Below are 19,867 nucleotides of genomic sequence, written 5' to 3'. Positions count from 1 at the left end.
ATCCAAATATAATAAACATTTGGGTGTACCCTCCTCGTTATTATAACATTCATTGCCATAATACACAAGTAATTCAGCAGTGTAAACAGGTTAAGTGCACAGTAATGAGACTTCAGTATTGCGCCTCCTTCCAAGAAAATCCAAATTTGTACCAAAAACCAAAACAGAGCCTTGTGCAACGCGCTGACATCACCACTAGATGGCGGTATCTGCATCGGTCCTGCAGCTGCTCCTGGGATAGAATGAACTTTATATTGTTCTGTACAGAGAAAATTCTAAGGCTATGTGCACACGTTCAGGAAACGCTGCGTTTTTTACGCTGCGTTAAGCCGCAGCGTCAAACACGCAGCGTCCAGATGTTACAGCATAGTGGAGGGGATTTCATGAAATCCCGTGTCCACTATGCATTAAAAGACGCATGCGGCAGACCCGCGTAAACGCACAAGCGGCGCGTCTTTTAAGAACGCAGCATGTCCTTACATTGCAGAAAAATGCAAGGACAGCGCAGGTGACCTGCCAGTGACCTCAGGTGCAGATTTGGTCAGGATTTTACCTGCGTAAAATCCTAATGCAATCCTGAACGTGGACACATACCCGGCTATGTGCACACGTTGCGGATTCTCTGCGCATCCGCAGCGTTTTTTGAGGTGCAGAAACGCTGCAGATCCGCAAATGATTTACAGTACAATGTAAATCAATGAGAAAAAAAAATGCTGTGCACACTTTGCTGAAAATCTGCTGCGGAAACGCTGCGGTTTAAAAGAAGTAGCATGTCACTTCTTTTTTGTGAATCTGCAGCGTTTTTGTACCCATTCCATTATAGAAAACAGCAGGGGGAAAGCAGCTGCGTTTTCTGCCAGGAGAGGCAGAATCCGCACCAGAAATTCCTAAGCCTAATCCGCAACGTGTGCACATAGCCTGAATCTTCAGTTCCCCAAGTGTGAGCCATGGAATGGAGAAGGTTTACAGCGGATAGCACATTCATACGGATACAAGCCTGGTTTTGGTTAGGCTATGTGCACACGTAGAAAAATCCGCTGCGGTTTATACTGCGGATTTATTGCGGATTTTAATGCGGATTCTGCTGCGGTTTTCCATCTGCAGTTTTCTATTGGAGCAGATGGAAAACCGCTGCGGATTCCGCACAAAGAATTGACATGCTGCGGAAAATAGTCCGCTGCGTTTCCGCGCGGCTTTTTCCGCAGCATGGGCACAGCGTTTTTGGTTTCCCATAAGTTTACACTGTACTGTAAACTCATGAGAAACTGCTGCGGATCCGCAGCTGCGGAAACGCTGCGGATCCGCAGCAAAATCCGCAACGTGTGCACATAGCCTTAAAGATCAATGCTATTTGGCGCAGGCAATTTATTTTTTAATCAACGCGTGGAGTACAATAAATGAACGAAGAGCAATGACAAAATCTGCTGTGCACGACCGCTCCAAGCTGTCAGACGACCCCAATACGCAGCACAGACCCCATTCCTACACCTGCATATATAGGGGGGGCGATTGTCAAGTATTGCAACAGAAATAACGGGGACTTCACAGCACCAAGCATAGCGCAGCGAGCCTGGAGGAGTGGGCAGCTCTGCAGAAGACGGGTCCGAAAGGGGAACAGACGTCTCACTAAGGAAGTTCTATGGGAACCAGATGCTAAAACCCAAAGGCTTGTACAAAAGGGGCATTTCTACTCTGCAATAGTGATGAGCGAATATACTCGCTGCTGGGGTTTTCCAGAGCACGCTCGGGTGGTCTCCGAGTATTTGTTAGTGTTCGGAGATTTAGTTGTCATCGCGGCAGCTGAATGATTTACAGCTAGTAGCCAGGCTGAGTACATGTTCCCTAGCAACCAGGCAACCGCCACATGTACTCAAAAAGGAAAAAAAAAAAAAGAGCATGAACCGCACATCCCAAAATTATACGTTGATCTAAAGCCGCTAGGCAAAAATCTATATACTGAACATGAGGTTTTCAGTTTAACATTCTGATCAGACTGTATGAAGCCCACTGCCACTTCACGGCAAACCTCGTAGTGGGTCCTATCGCCTTAACGGAGCGGAGCCGTGCGCCATTGCCACAGCGGCCACGCACCAGCAGGGCGGACGGCCTGTTGCCCCACAGCACCCATGATGCGAGACTGAGCCCCCATGACTCCAGACCGCGCCGCCCCACCAGCACAAAGCCACAGCAACAATGGCCGCCACACAGCACCAGCACCAAAATGAAAGCATTGAAACTCACCTTCCTCCAGCTCCTCAGTGAGAGCCAAAATGGGCTACCCCAGCCTCTACAGCACACACCGGCCTCTAATATACCCCAGCCTCTACAGCACACACCGGACTCTATTATACCATGGCTCTCCTGTCACCCCGGCCTCTAATATACCCCGGCCTCTACTGCACACACCGGCCTCTACTGCACACAGCGGCCTCTCCCGTCACCCCGGCCTCTACAGCACACCCTAGCCTCCATTAAATCCTGGCCTCTACAACACACCCCGGCCTCTATTATACACTAACCTCTAATATACCCCGGACTCTACTGCACACACCGGCCTCTCCTGTCACCCCGGCCTCTACAGCACACACCGACCTCTCCTGTCACCCCGGCCTCTACAGCACACCCTAGTCTCCATTATATCCTGGCCTCTACAACACACCCCGGCCTCTACAGCACACACTGGCCTCTACTGCACACACTGGCCTCTCCTGTCACCCCCGCCACTACAGCACACCCTGACCTCCATTATATTCCGGCCTCTCCCGTCATCTTGGCCTCTACTAGCCTATATAGGGGTCTGCACCTGGGGCTTATCGGGGGTATTGTGATTGGCCAATATTGGGGTTTGCACTTGGGGCTTTTTGGGGGGTACTGTGATTGGCCAATATTGGGGTCTGCACCTGGGGCTTATTGGTGGTAGTGTGGCCAATATTGGGGTCTGCACCTGGGGCTTATTGGTGGTAGTGTGGCCAATATTGGGGTCTGCACCTAGGACTTATCGGGGGGGTACTGTGGCTGGCCAATAATGGGGTTTGCACCTGGGGCTTATCGGGAGTAGTGTGACTGGCCAATATTGGGGTCTGCACCTGGGACTTATTGGGGGTACTGTGACTGGCCAATATTGGGGTCTGCACTTGGGACTTATTGGGGGTACTGTGACTGGCCAATATTGGGGTCTGCACTTGGGACTTATTGGGGGTGCTGTGGCTTGCCAATATTAGGGTCTGCACCTGGGGTTTATCGGGGGTACTGTGACTGGCCAATATTGAGGTCTGTGTTGTGAATTCTGTGGCTGAGTTCACTTCTGTGGTCACAAGTGGTATTGCAGTCTCTGGGCTTCCTCCCTCAGGTGTTTTGGTGAGCTCGTTGGCTGCCTTGCTATTTAGCTCCACCTGAGTCTGTCTTCCTTGCTCCTTGTCAATGTTCCAGTGTTGGATCTGAGCTACTGCATCTTTCCTTGGGCCTGCTGCTCTGCTAGATAAGTGCTTCTAGTTGTTTTCTGTTTTTTCTGTCCAGCTTGTTATTATCTTTTGCTGGAAGCTCTGAGAAGCAAAGGGGTGCACCGCCGTGCTGTTAGTTCGGCACGGTGGGTCTTTTTGCCCCTTTGCGTGGTTTTCGTTTTAGGGTTTTTTGTAGACTGCATAGTTCTCTTTGCTATCCTCGCTCTGTCTAGAATATCGGGCCTCACTTTGCTGAATCTATTTCATTCCTACGTTTGTCTTTTCATCTTGCTAACAGTCATTATATGTGGGGGCTGCCTATTCCTTTGGGGTATTTCTCTGAGGTAAGTCAGGCTTGTATTTCTATCTTCAGGCTAGTCAGCTCCTCAGGCTGTGCCGAGTTGCATAGGTAGTTGATAGGCGCAATCCACTGCTGCTTATAGTTGTGTGAGGATAGATCAGGTACTGCAGTCTACAGAGATTCCACGTCTCAGAGCTCGTCCTATTGTTTTGGGTTATTGCCAGATCTCTGTATGTGCGCTGATTACTGCACGCTGTGTTGCCTGATTGCCAGCCATAACAGGTCTGCTTCTGGGACTTATTGGGGGTACTGTGGCTGGCCAATATTGGTGTCTACACCTGGGGCTTATTGGGGGGTTCTGTGGCTGGCCAATATTGGTGTCTACACCTGGGGCTTATTGGGAGTTCTGTGGCTGGCCAATATTGGTGTCTACACCTGGGGCTTTTTGGGGTTTCTGTGGCTGGCCAATATTGAGGTCTGCACCTGGGGTTTATCGGGGGGTACTGTGACTGGCCAATATTGGGGTCTGCATCTGGGACTTATGGGGTACTGTGGCTGGCCAATATTGGGGTTTGCACTTGGGGTTTATCGGGGGGTTCTCTGACTGGCCAATATTGGGGTCTGCATCTGGGACTTAATGGGGGTACTGACTGGTCAATAGTCGGGGCTCTGTGTTAGGGGGTTACCGGGATGAATATGGCTGGCCAATATTGGGGTCTGCACCTGCGAGTTATTGGGGGTACTGTGGCTGGCCAATATTGGGGTCTGCACCTGTGAGTTATCGGGGGTACTGTGACTGGCCAATATTCGGGGCTCTGTGCTAGGGGGTTTCCGGGATCAGTATGACTGGCCCATATTGGGCGATTGTGGCTGGTACTTTTCTGCTGCTGACATTTAGGGACCATCTTGTCTATGACCTACAAGGACTATGGCTGACACGTATTAGTGTAATGTGCAAATTGCCTCCTCAGAGTGACACCATCTATTGCCAGGGACGATCCTAAAAGTCGATATCGACCCTATAACGAGCCTTCCTATGTAATGAAGGATAAAAGCTAAACCAGAATCTTTTCACAAACACATGTTTTGGGATGTTGCCCCTCATCAGTGCAAAGCAAGATTTCTGATTTAGCTGTATGAGGCCTCTGGGGGATACAAGGGGTAATGTTTCTCCTTGTTGAGATTCACATGCCTGACATCACAGTGTGAGGAGACTTAAAGGCCATGAAATGCTAATCAGATCTCTTATTTGCACTGAGGAGGGGCAACACCCCAAAAGGTGTCTTCAAACTGAGATTCTGGGTTGGTTTTTATCCTGTCAAATTGCAAGGCTTGTTAAAGGGTCGATATTGACTTTTAGGATTGCTACTTCCAGTAGGCGGCGCTAGAGTCCTCGTCCTCTCTGAAGAGGCTATTTGCATTTCTATCTTGGTGACAGCGACTTGTATTCTTGGCTTTCCCGCCATTAGTCCAGTGTGGTTTGGGCTTTCAGTCTTAATGTCACTGCATTCATCTGCCTGACTAGATGTCAGGTGTGGAGAGACCCAAGTAGTGGCCAGGACCATAAACCAAGGCCCCGATGGGGCACATGATGGAAGGGTCAGCTTTCCTCCTGCACTTTCCGATTGCCTCATCTCTACCAGTCCATGTATCGCTCAGGCAGTGACTGACGTCAGTTCTCACATCTCCGGCTTCTTCCGCAGGTAGAGAATAATCCTTGGTGCTTATGTCAGTGCAGCCTCACCCCCTGCACATGAACCCTGATATCACTGCACTTTTGGTATCTGACTGCCACTATCTCCCTGGTTCTGGCCCAGTTGATAGCACCTCTCTGCTGAACTCGCTCCACCGGCCAGCAGCGGCTCCATGGCCCTAATCTGGAGGTCCTTGTAAATGGGTGACTCAGTGGCCGCCCGTATGCCTTATGGAGCTGCTGAGTGCAGAGGCTTGCGCCATGTCTGCCTGTGGACGTCCGTCTGCCTGTGGACGTCCGTCTGCCTGTGGACATCCGTCTGCCTGTGGACGTCCGACTGTGGACGCCTCCTGTGGATGTCTGCCTGTGGACGTCTGTCTGCCTGTGGACGTCTGCCTATGGACGTCAAACAGTGTAGGCCTCCTGTGGATGTCTGCCTGTGGACGTCTGCCTGTGGACGCCTCCTGTGGATGTCTGCCTGTGGACGTCCGTCTGCCTGTAGACGTCCGTCTGCCTGTAGACGTCCGTCTGCCTGTAGACGTCCGTCTGCCTGTGGACGTGTGTCTGCCTGTGGACGTCCGTCTGCCTGTGGACATCTGTCTACCTGTGGACGTCAGCCTATGGACGCCTCCTGTGGATGTCTGCCTGTGGACGTCCGTCTGCCTGTGGACGTGTGTCTGCCTGTGGACGTCCATCTGCCTGTGGACGTCTGTCCGTCTGTGGACGTCCATCTGCCTGTGGACGTCTGTCTGCCTGTGGACGTCCATCTGCCTGTGGACGTCTGTCTGCCTGTGGACGCCTCCTGTGGATGTCTGTCTGCCTGTTGACATCTGCCTGTTGACGTCTGCCTGTGGACGTCTGCCTGTGGACGTCTGCCTGTTGACGTCTGCCTGTTGACGTCTGCCTGTTGACGTCTGCCTGTGGACGCCTCCTGTTGACGTCTGCCTGTGGACGTCTGCCTGTGGACGTCTGCCTGTGGACGTCTGCCTGTGGACGTCTGCCTGTGGACGTCTGCCTGTGGACGTCTGCCTGTGGACGTCTGCCTGTGGACGTCTGCCTGTGGACGTCTGCCTGTGGACGTCTGCCTGTGGACGTCTGCCTGTGGACGTCTGCCTGTGGACGTCTGCCTGTGGACGTCTGCCTGTGGACGTCTGCCTGTGGACGTCTGCCTGTGGACGTCTGCCTGTGGACGTCTGTCCGTCTGTGGACGTCCGTCTGCCTGTGGATGTCTGTCTGCCTGTGGATGTCTGCCTGTGGACGCCTCCTGTGGATGTCTGCCTGTGGACGCCTCCTGTGGACGCCTGCCTGTGGTTGCCTATTCCAGCTGACAGCGTACTGATGCTACTTCTTTTGTTGCAGGAAAGTTTAGTTGTTTGGCTACAAATCTGCCCTGATCCTGTGGCTCTCGGCTGTGCAGTTCACATAAAGCACCTGTCTACATCTACAGGCATCGGCCTTTAAAAAAGATCCGCAGTTGTAGGTTGCAGAGTAGTGATGAGTGAGTGTACTCGTTCGGGTTTTCCCCAGCACGCTCGAGTGACCTCCGAGTATTTGTTAGTGTTCAGAGATTTAGTTGTCATCACGGCAGCTGAATGATTTACAGCTACTAGCCAGGCTGAGCACATGTGGGTACCAAAAGAAAAAAAAAAAGAGCATGAACCGCACATCCCAAAATTATACTTTGATCTAAAGCCGCTAGGCAAAAATTTATATACTGAACATGAGGTTTTCAGTTTAACATTCTGATCAGACTGTATGAAGCCCACTGCCACTTCACGGCAAACCTCGTAGTGGGTCCTATCGCCTTAACGGAGCGGAGCCGTGCGCCATTGCCACAGCGGCCATGCACCAGCAGGGCGGACGACCTGTTGCCCCACAGCACCCATGACTCCAGACTGCGCCGCCCCACCAGCACAAAGCCACAGCAACAATGGCCGCCACACAGCACCAGCACCAAAATGAAAGCATTGAAACTCACCTTCCTCCAGCTCCTCAGTGAGAGCCAAAATGGGCTAGACCCCTTACATTTTTCCTTTTTGCTAAGCATGTTCTTGTCTATCTTGGACCAGCACTCCTCCCATTTGGCACAGATGATTTTAATTAGCAGGAGACTGTACAGGGGTCTAGCCCATTGTGGCTCTCACTGAGGAGCTGGAGGAAGGTGAGTTTCAATGCTTTCATTTTGGTGCTGGTGCTGTGTGGCGGCCATTGTTGCTGTGGCTTTGTGCTGGTGGGGCGGCGCGGTCTGGAGTCATGGGGGCTCAGTCTCGCATCATGGGTGCTGTGGGGCAACAGGCCGTCCGCCCTGCTGGTGCATGGCCGCTGTGGCAATGGCGCACGGCTCCGCTCCGTTAAGGCGATAGGACCCACTACGAGGTTTGCCGTGAAGTGGCAGTGGGCTTCATACAGTCTGATCAGAATGTTAAACTGAAAACCTCATGTTCAGTATATAGATTTTTGCCTAGCGGCTTTAGATCAACGTATAATTTTGGGATGTGCGGTTCATGCTCTTTTTTTTTTTTTTCCTTTTTGAGTACATGTGGCGGTTGCCTGGTTGCTAGGGAACATGTACTCAGCCTGGCTACTAGCTGTAAATCATTCAGCTGCCGCGATGACAACTAAATCTCCGAACACTAACAAATACTCGGAGACCACCCGAGCGTGCTCTGGAAAACCCCAGCAGCGAGTATATTCGCTCATCACTATTGCAGAGTAGAAATGCCCCTTTTGTACAAGCCTTTGGGTTTTAGCATCTGGTTCCCATAGAACTTCCTTAGTGAGACGTCTGTTCCCCTTTCGGACCCGTCTTCTGCAGAGCTGCCCACTCCTCCAGGCTCGCTGCGCTATGCTTGGTGCTGTGAAGTCCCCGTTATTTCTGTTGCAATACTTGACAATCGCCCCCCCTATATATGCAGGTGTAGGAATGGGGTCTGTGCTGCGTATTGGGGTCGTCTGACAGCTTGGAGCGGTCGTGCACAGCAGATTTTGTCATTGCTCTTCGTTCATTTATTGTACTCCACGCGTTGATTAAAAAATAAATTGCCTGCGCCAAATAGCATTGATCTTTAAGGCTATGTGCACACGTTGCGGATTTTGCTGCGGATCCGCAGCGTTTCCGCAGCTGCGGATCCGCAGCAGTTTCTCATGAGTTTACAGTACAGTGTAAACTTATGGGAAACCAAAAACGCTGTGCCCATGCTGCGGAAAAAGCCGCGCGGAAACGCAGCGGACTATTTTCCGCAGCATGTCAATTCTTTGTGCGGAATCCGCAGCGGTTTTCCATCTGCTCCAATAGAAAACTGCAGATGGAAAACCGCAGCAGAATCCGCATTAAAATCCGCAATAAATCCGCAGTATAAACCGCAGCGGATTTTTCTACGTGTGCACATAGCCTAACCAAAACCAGGCTTGTATCCGTATGAATGTGCTATCCGCTGTAAACCTTCTCCATTCCATGGCTCACACTTGGGGAACTGAAGATTCAGGCTATGTGCACACGTTGCGGATTAGGCTTAGGAATTTCTGGTGCGGATTCTGCCTCTCCTGGCAGAAAAAGCAGCTGCTTTCCCCCTGCTGTTTTCTATAATGGAATGGGTACAAAAACGCTGCAGATTCACAAAAAAGAAGTGACATGCTACTTCTTTTAAACCGCAGCGTTTCCGCAGCAGATTTTCAGCAAAGTGTGCACAGCATTTTTTTTTCTCATTGATTTACATTGTACTGTAAATCATTTGCGGATCTGCAGCGTTTCTGCACCTCAAAAAACGCTGCGGATGCGCAGAGAATCCGCAACGTGTGCACATAGCCGGGTATGTGTCCACGTTCAGGATTGCATTAGGATTTTACGCAGGTAAAATCCTGACCAAATCTGCACCTGAGGTCACTGGCAGGTCACCTGCGCTGTCCTTGCATTTTTCTGCAATGTAAGGACATGCTGCGTTCTTAAAAGACGCGCCGCTTGTGCGTTTACGCGGGTCTGCCGCATGCGTCTTTTAATGCATAGTGGACACGGGATTTCATGAAATCCCCTCCACTATGCTGTAACATCTGGACGCTGCGTGTTTGACGCTGCGGCTTAACGCAGCGTAAAAAACGCAGCGTTTCCTGAACGTGTGCACATAGCCTTAGAATTTTCTCTGTACAGAACAATATAAAGTTCATTCTATCCCAGGAGCAGCTGCAGGACCGATGCAGATACCGCCATCTAGTGGTGATGTCAGCGCGTTGCACAAGGCTCTGTTTTGGTTTTTGGTACAAATTTGGATTTTCTTGGAAGGAGGCGCAATACTGAAGTCTCATTACTGTGCACTTAACCTGTTTACACTGCTGAATTACTTGTGTATTATGGCAATGAATGTTATAATAACGAGGAGGGTACACCCAAATGTTTATTATATTTGGATGTGCTTTCCAGGTCCTGTTCCATTAGTTTTTGATGTTTGTATTCAGAGTAGTTCACAAACCAAGAGGCTTCTGGTGATGACTGTGCTGATGTCGTAGTGTGATGTCACACGGCTCAAGTGGAGCTAAAATGTTGAGAGGAGTGTGTGACGTGTAGTCAGAGAGCATGGGTGACTGCTGGGGAGCACGGCGGCTAGTCAGCGTTCTTCACTGCTAGGGCAGAGCTCCTGTAAATCCTAGTCGGGTGGTTATAGACTTTCATTTCTAGCTGCCTCCTGTGTATCTAGCACAAATGGTCAGAAACGAGCTCCAGTGGATATATCCTGGCTGAGTAGCTGCACACTAGTTTCACTGTAGTTTTGCTGACAATGTGCAAGAAGCTTCATCCACCGTGCTATGAGTGTGTGAATACAGGCCGAGGCCTACAGTGCGCCCAGCATATCTCAGGAGATACTGTAAGTTGCCATGTAACAGCCAAGCATCTGCATCGATACCCTGTAACCACCGAGCATCTGCATCGATACCCTGTAACCACCGAGCATCTGCATCGATACACTGTAACCACCGAGCATCTCCAGCGATACACTGTAACCACCGAGCATCTCCAGCGATACACTGTAACCACCGAGCATCTGCATCGATACACTGTAACCACCGAGCATCTGCATCCATACACTGTAACGACCGAGCATCTGCATCGATACACTGTAACCACCGAGCATCTCCAGCGATACACTGTAACCACCGAGCATCTGCATCGATACACTGTAACCACCGAGCATCTGCATCGATACACTGTAACCACCGAGCATCTGCATCGATACACTGTAACCACCAAGCATCTGCATCGATACACTGTAACCACCGAGCATCTCCAGCGATACACTGTAACCACCGAGCATCTGCATCCATACACTGTAACGACCGAGCATCTGCATCGATACATTGTAACCACCGAGCATCTGCATCCATACACTGTAACGACCGAGCATCTGCATCGATACACTGTAACCACCGAGCATCTCCAGCGATACACTGTAACCACCGAGCATCTGCATCGATACACTGTAACCACCGAGCATCTCCAGCGATACACTGTAACCACCGAGCATCTGCATCGATACACTGTAACCACCGAGCATCTGCATCGATACACTGTAACCACCGAGCATCTGCATCAATACACTGTAACCACCAAGCATCTGCATCGATACATTGTAACCACCGAGCATCTGCATCGATACATTGTAACGACCGAGCATCTGCATCGATACACTGTAACGACCGAGCATCTGCATCGATACACTGTAACCACCGAGCAGCTGCATCGATACACTGTAACGACCGAGCATCTGCATCGATACACTGTAACCACCGAGCATCTGCATCGATACACTGTAACCACCGAGCAGCTGCATCGATACACTGTAACCACCGAGCATCTGCATCGATACATTGTAACGACTGAGCATCTGCATCCATACACTGTAACCACCGAGCATCTGCATCGATACACTGTAACCACCGAGCATCTGCATCGATACATTGTAACGACCGAGCATCTGCATCCATACACTGTAACCACCGAGCATCTGCATCGATACACTGTAACCACCGAGCATCTGCATCGATACACTGTAACCACCGAGCATCTGCATCGATACACTGTAACCACCGAGCATCTGCATCGATACATTGTAACGACTGAGCATCTCCATCGATACACTGTAACGACCGAGCATCTGCATCCATACACTGTAACCACCGAGCATCTGCATCGATACACTGTAACCACCGAGCATCTGCATCGATACACTGTAACCACCGAGCATCTGCATCGATACACTGTAACCACCGAGCATCTGCATCGATACATTGTAACGACTGAGCATCTCCATCGATACACTGTAACCACCGAGCATCTGCATCGATACACTGTAACCACCGAGCATCTGCATCCATACACTGTAACCACCGAGCATCTGCATCGATACACTGTAACCACCGAGCATCTGCATCGATACATTGTAACGACCGAGCATCTGCATCCATACACTGTAACCACCGAGCATCTGCATCGATACACTGTAACCACCGAGCATCTGCATCGATACACTGTAACCACCGAGCATCTGCATCGATACACTGTAACCACCGAGCATCTGCATCGATACACTGTAACCACCGAGCATCTGCATCGATACACTGTAACCACCGAGCATCTGCATCGATACATTGTAACGACTGAGCATCTGCATCCATACACTGTAACCACCGAGCATCTGCATCGATACACTGTAACCACCGAGCATCTGCATCGATACATTGTAACGACCGAGCATCTGCATCCATACACTGTAACCACCGAGCATCTGCATCGATACACTGTAACCACCGAGCATCTGCATCGATACACTGTAACCACCGAGCATCTGCATCGATACACTGTAACCACCGAGCATCTGCATCGATACACTGTAACCACCGAGCATCTGCATCGATACACTGTAACGACTGAGCATCTGCATCGATACACTGTAACCACCGAGCATCTGCATCGATACACTGTAAGGCTAGTTTCATATTTGTGGTTTAATCCGCAGCGTTTAATCCGCATCCGCAAGTGGTGGGAAAAAAACGCATATAGGCGCGTACAAACGCAGCGTTTTTTAGACGCATGCGGTAACGGATGCGGTAAATATGCGTTTTTCTCTGCATTTGCATTTTCTGAGCACTCCTGAGAGTTTCTTTCATCACACACAGTCGAGTGAGCACGGCCAAGATCTCTGCTGCTTCATACTGCAGTGCAATACTTACCAAATGCATTTTGTACCCGAGTCGGGGCGTTGTCCCAGCCATCCCACATCTCTTTGGCCACCTCATTCCATAGGCGCCGCATCGTGACGTTGCTTGAGTGCAGTGGATCCCGGGTGTCCCACAACGGGACTCGCTCCTGGACCAGGGAGATGAGGACGTCATTTTCCATTACGTCATCCTCCCGTTGTGGAACCTAAAAATTAAATAAAGTCATTAAAGTTTGGTCAATTAACATAAGGAAAAGAAATAAAAAAGATGCTGAGAAATGGCATGAATAGGAAAGTCAACATACAAAAGGATTCCAGAAGAAAAAAGTAAAGAAATAGGAATGGAAAGAAGGGAAGATTCAAGAATATTACACTGAGGATACAGTAAAGAGTCAGCCTTGTATACGTACCCGCTGCCGTCTTTCCACCTGACCTTGGCTCCGCTGCTCCTGCCCAGTCTCTGCCGCAGATGAAAAAGAGCTTTAAAAAATGAAAAACAAAAATTGTCACGTGCAGGTACGGACTGGGACTAAAATTCAGTCCTGGCATTTGACATCACACAGGCCCATGTTGTCCCCGTCCCAAAGTACCAGATGGGATATATTACTAATATTACCCTGGATCGAGGAAATGAAGATTTACTACAAGACTAATATTTTCTAATGACATCTGTGGCCTGTTGGGGTAAGTGACGGAGTCAGCGACTTTGTGCTCCATCACAACTCTTAACAGTATGGGGGTCTTGAGAACACCGATACTGTTAACAACGTAGCAGACAAGGCGGCCCACGACCAGACCGGCCCTTCTAGCATTTGCCAGAATAGCCAGTCCTGTATATATACAGGTGACGTCACACAGGGGACATTACTCCCCATACATTATATATACAGGTGAGGTGACACCTGGGCAGTGACGTCACACAGGTGACCCATTCCCCTTCCTTACACTTGTCACGATTCCCCTGACCGCTGTCACCACTGGGTCAGGATTCACACCGTGACCGTCACCCCTACGTCACGGATCAGGGTGACTTTAGGCCAACAGACGGCTATCACATGTGCAGGGGGGCTTATCTTAGTTATCCCTCCACTGCTAACAATGTGATGAAAAACCACACACAAGGCTATTGACCTCTTAGTTTACAGCAGGGGCTTATTCTAGGTATCCCACTGCTTTTCTATATACCACGAACTGCAGGGATTTATGTATATCCCGCTTACAGTTCCACTTAACACTTGCAGCTCTCTGGCGCCCCCTTACTCTCAGGTCAGATTAGGTACTGCACCCTGGGTAATTAGTCGCCAGAAAGGCTGCCTGCTATGTACTGGCTATTGGGCACGCTGCAGCGACGCGATAACTACTCCCACACAGGCAGGAACAATAATTATCAAACCCGCAGTTGCTTCAGCAGAATCCAACCGTCAGCACACTTTCGCTGCCACCAGCTTCGATTAAACGGGTCCGAAGCTAACCCAACACAACAGTAACAGTAGCGTATTTTCCCTTCAAGAGACTTAGGGTACGGTTTAGAGCAGGAGAACGAACTAATATATAATAGTATATCCCATTAAAAATAATTAGGCAATGCTTTATCAAAAATAGTTTATAAAGAGGTTATAAATGAGACAATTGCAAATATGTACATGGGTAATTATAACATAAAGGGAATAAATGAGAAAAGCAACACTTACATGTTTAAAGCATGACAAGCAACCAGGCTAGTGGAGTTTTTCCATACGTCCCAGCTCATTGGGACGTGAGCAGGGCTCTTCCAGGACAGGACAAGAAATCCAGCAGCAAGTGACTCCTCAGAGCCTGCCAGACACTTAAAACATTAAGGCTGTGACATCACAGAAAGGCTGGCTTATCCAGACCCTCCTCTCTCTACATTCTGCCTAAACTTTAAACTATTCTCTCTGATTTCTATAACTTCACTACAAAACATGTCAGCGTCCTAAAAAGTTCATCATTCATCTCAGATTAACGTGAGCATTCTAATGAGATCAAATATGTCCTATCTGGGATACATATTTACAGAGAAAACCCTACTTCTTTACCAGATGGAGTTAGAAACCCGAGTGTCATGAGATGTGTAGCTACACCGAGTGGGACTACGAATATATATTTTCGTATTTCTAGCTTAAATCGTTTGCCTAATATCTAACAAAACTAAACAAAGAATCTTTCATGAATTTTTGGAGCCATTTTCCTGTTCTAGCTGGAGCGAGATTCTACCCTGGCCGTAAATTCCTCTCGGCCATAAAACTTCCCCCAGTGCAGGGGCAAAGCAGCTCTTGGCTGAATGAAAGGGAAGGGGGGCTTGTTAGCCCACAGCCTTGAGCAAGAGAACTACTTATGATATTTCATACCATATCGTGACACCTCCCCCTTTTGGTGTGCGCTAGGGAGGCAGGACCTGATGGTTCTCCTCCATGCGCACCTCAGCAGGTTCACCCTGGTGGGCCAACCCATCACCATTGCCATGCTCTGGCTCCATGGTGCCTTCGCCTACCCGGTGCCCCAGGTAGGGAACCTCCCTCATGCCCATCTGACACTTTCCCGGCTTGATAGTCAGTCCTGCTTGGTGAATCCGCCTGAGCACCTCCTCGAGATGCTGCAGGTGTTCCTTCCAGGAGGGACTGAAGATGGCAATGTCATCCAAGTACGCCACGGCGTACGTCTCCAGTCCCTGAAGCAGGCGGTTGACCATCCGCTGGAAAGTGGCAGGGGCATTCTTCATGCCGAAGGGCATGACCGTGGACTCGTACAGTCCAAAGGGTGTGATAAAGGCGGACTTCTCCTGCGCCTCAGGGCTCAGGGGAATCTGCCAGTATCCTCGACTCAGATCCATTATTGTCAGGTATTTTGCGCCAGCTAACTTCTCAAGCAGCTCCTCGATGCGCGGCATTGGGTGCGCATCCGAGGCTGTGATGGCGTTGAGCCCCCTGTAGTCCACGCAGAACCGTGTGGTCCGGTCCTTCTTTGGCACGAGGACTACAGGCGATGCCCACGCGCTCTTTGACCGTCGAATCACCCCCAGCTGTAACATCTCATCGATCTCTTGGCGCATAGTCTGCTGCACCTGGTCAGAGATTCGATAGGGTGTTCGCCGTAGTGGGGCGTGATTCCCGGTGTCCACCTCGTGGACGGCTAACTCAGTCCTCCCAGGTCGGTTGGAGAACACGACCCGGAAAGGTTCCAGTGTGGTTTGCAACTGTACCCGCTGGGGTTCAGTTAACGAGGCGCTTACCTCCACATCCTCGATGGACCCATTGGCCTTGGCTTGGGCCAGCATGTCCAGGAGGGTGTCTTCCTCACCGTCTTCGGGCAAGCTGCAGACCGGGAGGACGAAAGGTTCACGTTCGTGATGAGCCTTCATCATGTTGACGTGAAAGGCCTTTCGCCTACCCCGAGCGTGGTCAAGCGTGACCACGTACGTGACCGGGTTGAGCTGTTGGTGGACGACGTACGGGCCCTCCCAGGCTGCCTGAAGCTTATCCGTTGGTACGGGGACCAGCACCCACACCTTTTGACCCACGTGGTAGGTCCGCTCCCGGGCGTTCTGGTCGTACCAATGCTTCTGATCAGCCTGAGCCTGCGTCATGTTGTCATGCACCAACTGCGTCAAGGTCTGCATCTTGTCACGGAAGTGCATGACATACTCCACTATGGACACTTCAGAAGGGTTCGGCTCCTCTTCCCAGGATTCTCTTACCAACCCAAGGGGTCCCCGAACTCGCCTGCCGTACAGGAGCTCGAAGGGGGAGAACCCCGTCGAGGCCTGCGGAACCTCTCGGTAAGCGAACAGCAGGTGTGGGAGGTACCGCTCCCAGTCGCGCCCTTGAGTCTCAACCAGCATGCGTAGCATCTGTTTGAGGGTACCATTGAAGCGTTCACACAAGCCATTGGTCTGTGGGTGGTACGCACTCGATACCAGGTGCTTCACCTGCATTTTCTTACAGAGAGCCTCCATTAGGCGAGACATAAATTGGGTCCCTTGATCAGTAAGCATTTCCCTGGGAAATCCTACACGTGAAAAGATGGCCAACAGGGCATCCGCCACCTTATCTGCCCTAGTTGACGACAGAGCTACTGCCTCTGGGTACCGGGTAGCATAGTCTACCACAGTAAGGAGGTATTGCTTTCCAGAGCTGCTGGGGACGGCCAGCGGGCCCACAATGTCCACCGCGATCCTCTGGAAAGGCTCTTCTATCACTGGCAAAGGGATCAGGGGAGCCTTAAGAGCAGGCCCTGCCTTCCCCACTCTTTGACAGGTGACACAGGAGCGGCAGTAGTTTGACACATCTGTCCCCATCTTAGGCCAATAGAAGTGTTGAGACAGCCGGGCCTTAGTTTTGCTGATCCCCAAGTGTCCAGCTAGCGGGATCTCATGGGCAATCCGCAACAACTCACCCCGGAATTGCTGTGGGACGACCAGCTGTCTTTCCCTCAACCACTCCTTTTGTGATTCTCCGGGTACTGTCTCCCGGTACAACCTTCCTTGTTCCCAGAACACCCTCTCCTTATCAGTCACGGAGGTGGGCGTCTCGGCGAGTTGTCTCAAACTCTCTAGGCTCGCATCTGTGTGCAGAGCGGCCTGAAACTCCTGGCTAGGGGAAGCCAAAAGCGACGTCAGGGTCCCTTCCCCACGGGAACCCTCTTGGACCTGCTCTGGGTCCACCTCTGGTTCAGTCACAGTGATGACTGAGGAGGGTCCGGAAGGCAGACAGTTATCTGCGTTCCGGGCACTCTGACTGCGGGTGACAGCAGCTACGTAGGCTGTCTCCCCGGGGATTTCTACAGGCCCATCAGCCGGCGCTGCTATGGGCTCTACCTCCCCATCCACCCCCAACACTCCAGGGGCTGTGCTACTTATGGGCCAGTTACCTTCCTCGGTGGCACTGGTCACTTTCATGGCGTCACCTTCCTCACGGTTCCCATGCATCTCCCCATTTCCTGTAGCACCGACACTTGCCCCTGTTAGGGGTTCCTCAGCCGTCTCACTCCGCAGAGCGACGTGGCTGGGCACGCCTGTACCTATGGACACATTAACCTTCACAGAAAAATCATTATCAGGTTCCGCTGGCACAGGTACAACATTTTCACCATCAATCCTAGGGAAAAAATGGTTATTAGATGCATCATTACAAGATAAAGCATGGTCAGGTAACACATGCAATTTCCCATCATCATCATCATCATCAGGGTTAACGTTACCCTTATTAGTAGATTGGGGAGGGGTGTCAGGGACGTAGTATGCAAACATCCTCCCCAAATCAGTTCCCAACAAAACATCAGTGGGCAGATTATCCGACAGCCCCACTTCCTTCACCCCGCTCCCAGCACCCCAATCAATAAAAACCCGGGCCATCGGTAAGGGACAGCTAATGCCCCCAATCCCAGTGACAGTTAGGGTTTTCCCCGGAATGATTTCTTCAGGGGCCGCCAGTTCGGGTCGGATGAGGGTTCGTTCAGCCCCGGTGTCCTTGAGGCCTGTAGCAACATGGCCTCCCACAGTGACGTGCTGTACGTTGTCACACACCCTCCCAACCACACCACCCACCAAAAGAACTGCTGCATTAGGCCCTGGGGCCTTGGCTGGGGGGTTCTTCGGCCTGTCTGGACAGAAGGTACTGATATGCCCAGGCCGCTTGCAGGTGTGACACGTGCGAGGTTCGGTGGTAGGTCTGGTGCTGTTGGCCACAGGGCCAGGACCTCGGGTGTGCTGGCTGGCAGGGGCACTGGCGTTGGTTGCAGGCTTACCCCCTCTCCAGCTGGTGGTGACTGGCTTCCGCACTTCCGATCTACGGTTGGCCTCATAGGCATCGGCAATCTGTGCTGCTTTCGTCACGTCTTTGGGTTCTCTGTCCATCACGAACTGTCGCACCTCAGCTGGGCAAAGATGAAAGAACTGGTCTTTGATCATCAGGTCTCGCAGCTGTGCAAAGGTGGTCACTGACAGTCCTTGGGTCCACTGGTCAAAGTGGGTCCCCAGTCCATGCACCACATCACTGTAACTGTCGTGTGGGCCACGTTGGAGGGTCCGGAACTTTCTACGGTACACCTCGGGTGTAAGCTGGTACTTGGCTATCAGAGCCTGCTTGATGGCCTCATAGTCTCCATCTTGTTCTTGAGGGAGGGCAGCAAACGCCTCCAGAGCTTTACCTTTCAGCCCTGGTGTCAGGTATCGGGCCCATTCATCTGTAGGCAGCTGGTACTGCCTGCAGGCTTTCTCAAAGGCCCGCAGAAAAGTGTCCAAATCTCCGTCCTTCTCCATAACAGGAAAGTGATCAGGCCGGGGCTTCGGTGTCTGAGCGCTGCTAGGCTCACGGTTGGTCTGAGACAACCCCTGCATTTGCAGTCGGGCTAACTGCAGCTGGTACTCCCGCTCAGCTTGCCGCTCGGCTCGCTGGGCCTCTCTCTCAGCTCGGGCCTCTCTCTCGGCTGCCTGGGCCTCCTGCCGGTATTGCTGAATCAGCTGCCGACGTCCCTCATGGTCGTCAATGGGGAATTCTTTCAAGGCCGCCTGCAGGTGGGGGTCCAATTCGCCCGGATTACTAACAGGGCCAGCATTCAGTGGTTGGACCTCTGCTGCAGCACCATGTTCGCTGGTGCTGGCTTCTGCGGCCTCTGAGCTCTGAGATTGGTCTCGAGCGGCTTCCCATTGCACCAGATCTGCGACCAGTTGGGCTTTGTTTTTGCTTGCAAAGTCAATGTGCTGTGTCTTGCATAAGGCAACAAGGGTGTCTCTGGTCTGCTGCTCATAAAAGGTTTCTCCCAGCCCAACCATGGTTGCCAAATAAAAGATAGGATAGAAAAACGAAGAGAAAGGGAGGGGATAATTACCAGTACACAATTGTCTCACAACTAAAAAGCACTGAGTTCGTTCTCCAAACTTATTTGCGCAGAGTCCTCGCAAGAACTTTCTGCAAGTTTTTAGTGAGAGGAATGATTACTCAAACCAAATCACTAATGCTCTAAGATATCCCACCGCTGCCACCAATTTGTCACGATTCCCCTGACCGCTGTCACCACTGGGTCAGGATTCACACCGTGACCGTCACCCCTACGTCACGGATCAGGGTGACTTTAGGCCAACAGACGGCTATCACATGTGCAGGGGGGCTTATCTTAGTTATCCCTCCACTGCTAACAATGTGATGAAAAACCACACACAAGGCTATTGACCTCTTAGTTTACAGCAGGGGCTTATTCTAGGTATCCCACT

The 19,867-nt window shown here is 51.1% G+C and overlaps 1 protein-coding gene across 1 annotated transcript in view; it reads right to left on the bottom strand.

The window, feature by feature from the left end:
- Nucleotides 1–13,114, bottom strand: part of PRKACB (protein kinase cAMP-activated catalytic subunit beta) — a 92,080-nt gene extending 78,966 nt beyond the window's left edge. Inside the window, exons 1-2 of the mRNA XM_069735805.1 lie at nt 13,050–13,114; nt 12,653–12,845 (exon numbers count right to left, since the gene is read on the bottom strand). Coding sequence (XP_069591906.1) covers nt 12,653–12,821 — 169 coding nt within the window. The 5' untranslated portion in view covers nt 12,822–12,845; nt 13,050–13,114. The remainder of the gene's footprint in view (nt 1–12,652; nt 12,846–13,049) is intronic.
- Between the last annotated feature and the right edge of the window lie 6,753 nt (nt 13,115–19,867).

Source organism: Ranitomeya imitator, chromosome 8, assembly GCF_032444005.1.
Source record: "Ranitomeya imitator isolate aRanImi1 chromosome 8, aRanImi1.pri, whole genome shotgun sequence".
NCBI classification, from domain to species: Eukaryota; Metazoa; Chordata; class Amphibia; order Anura; family Dendrobatidae; genus Ranitomeya; species Ranitomeya imitator.
Note: the sequence above shows the minus strand (reverse complement) of the source record. Positions and strands in the feature narration are given on the sequence as shown.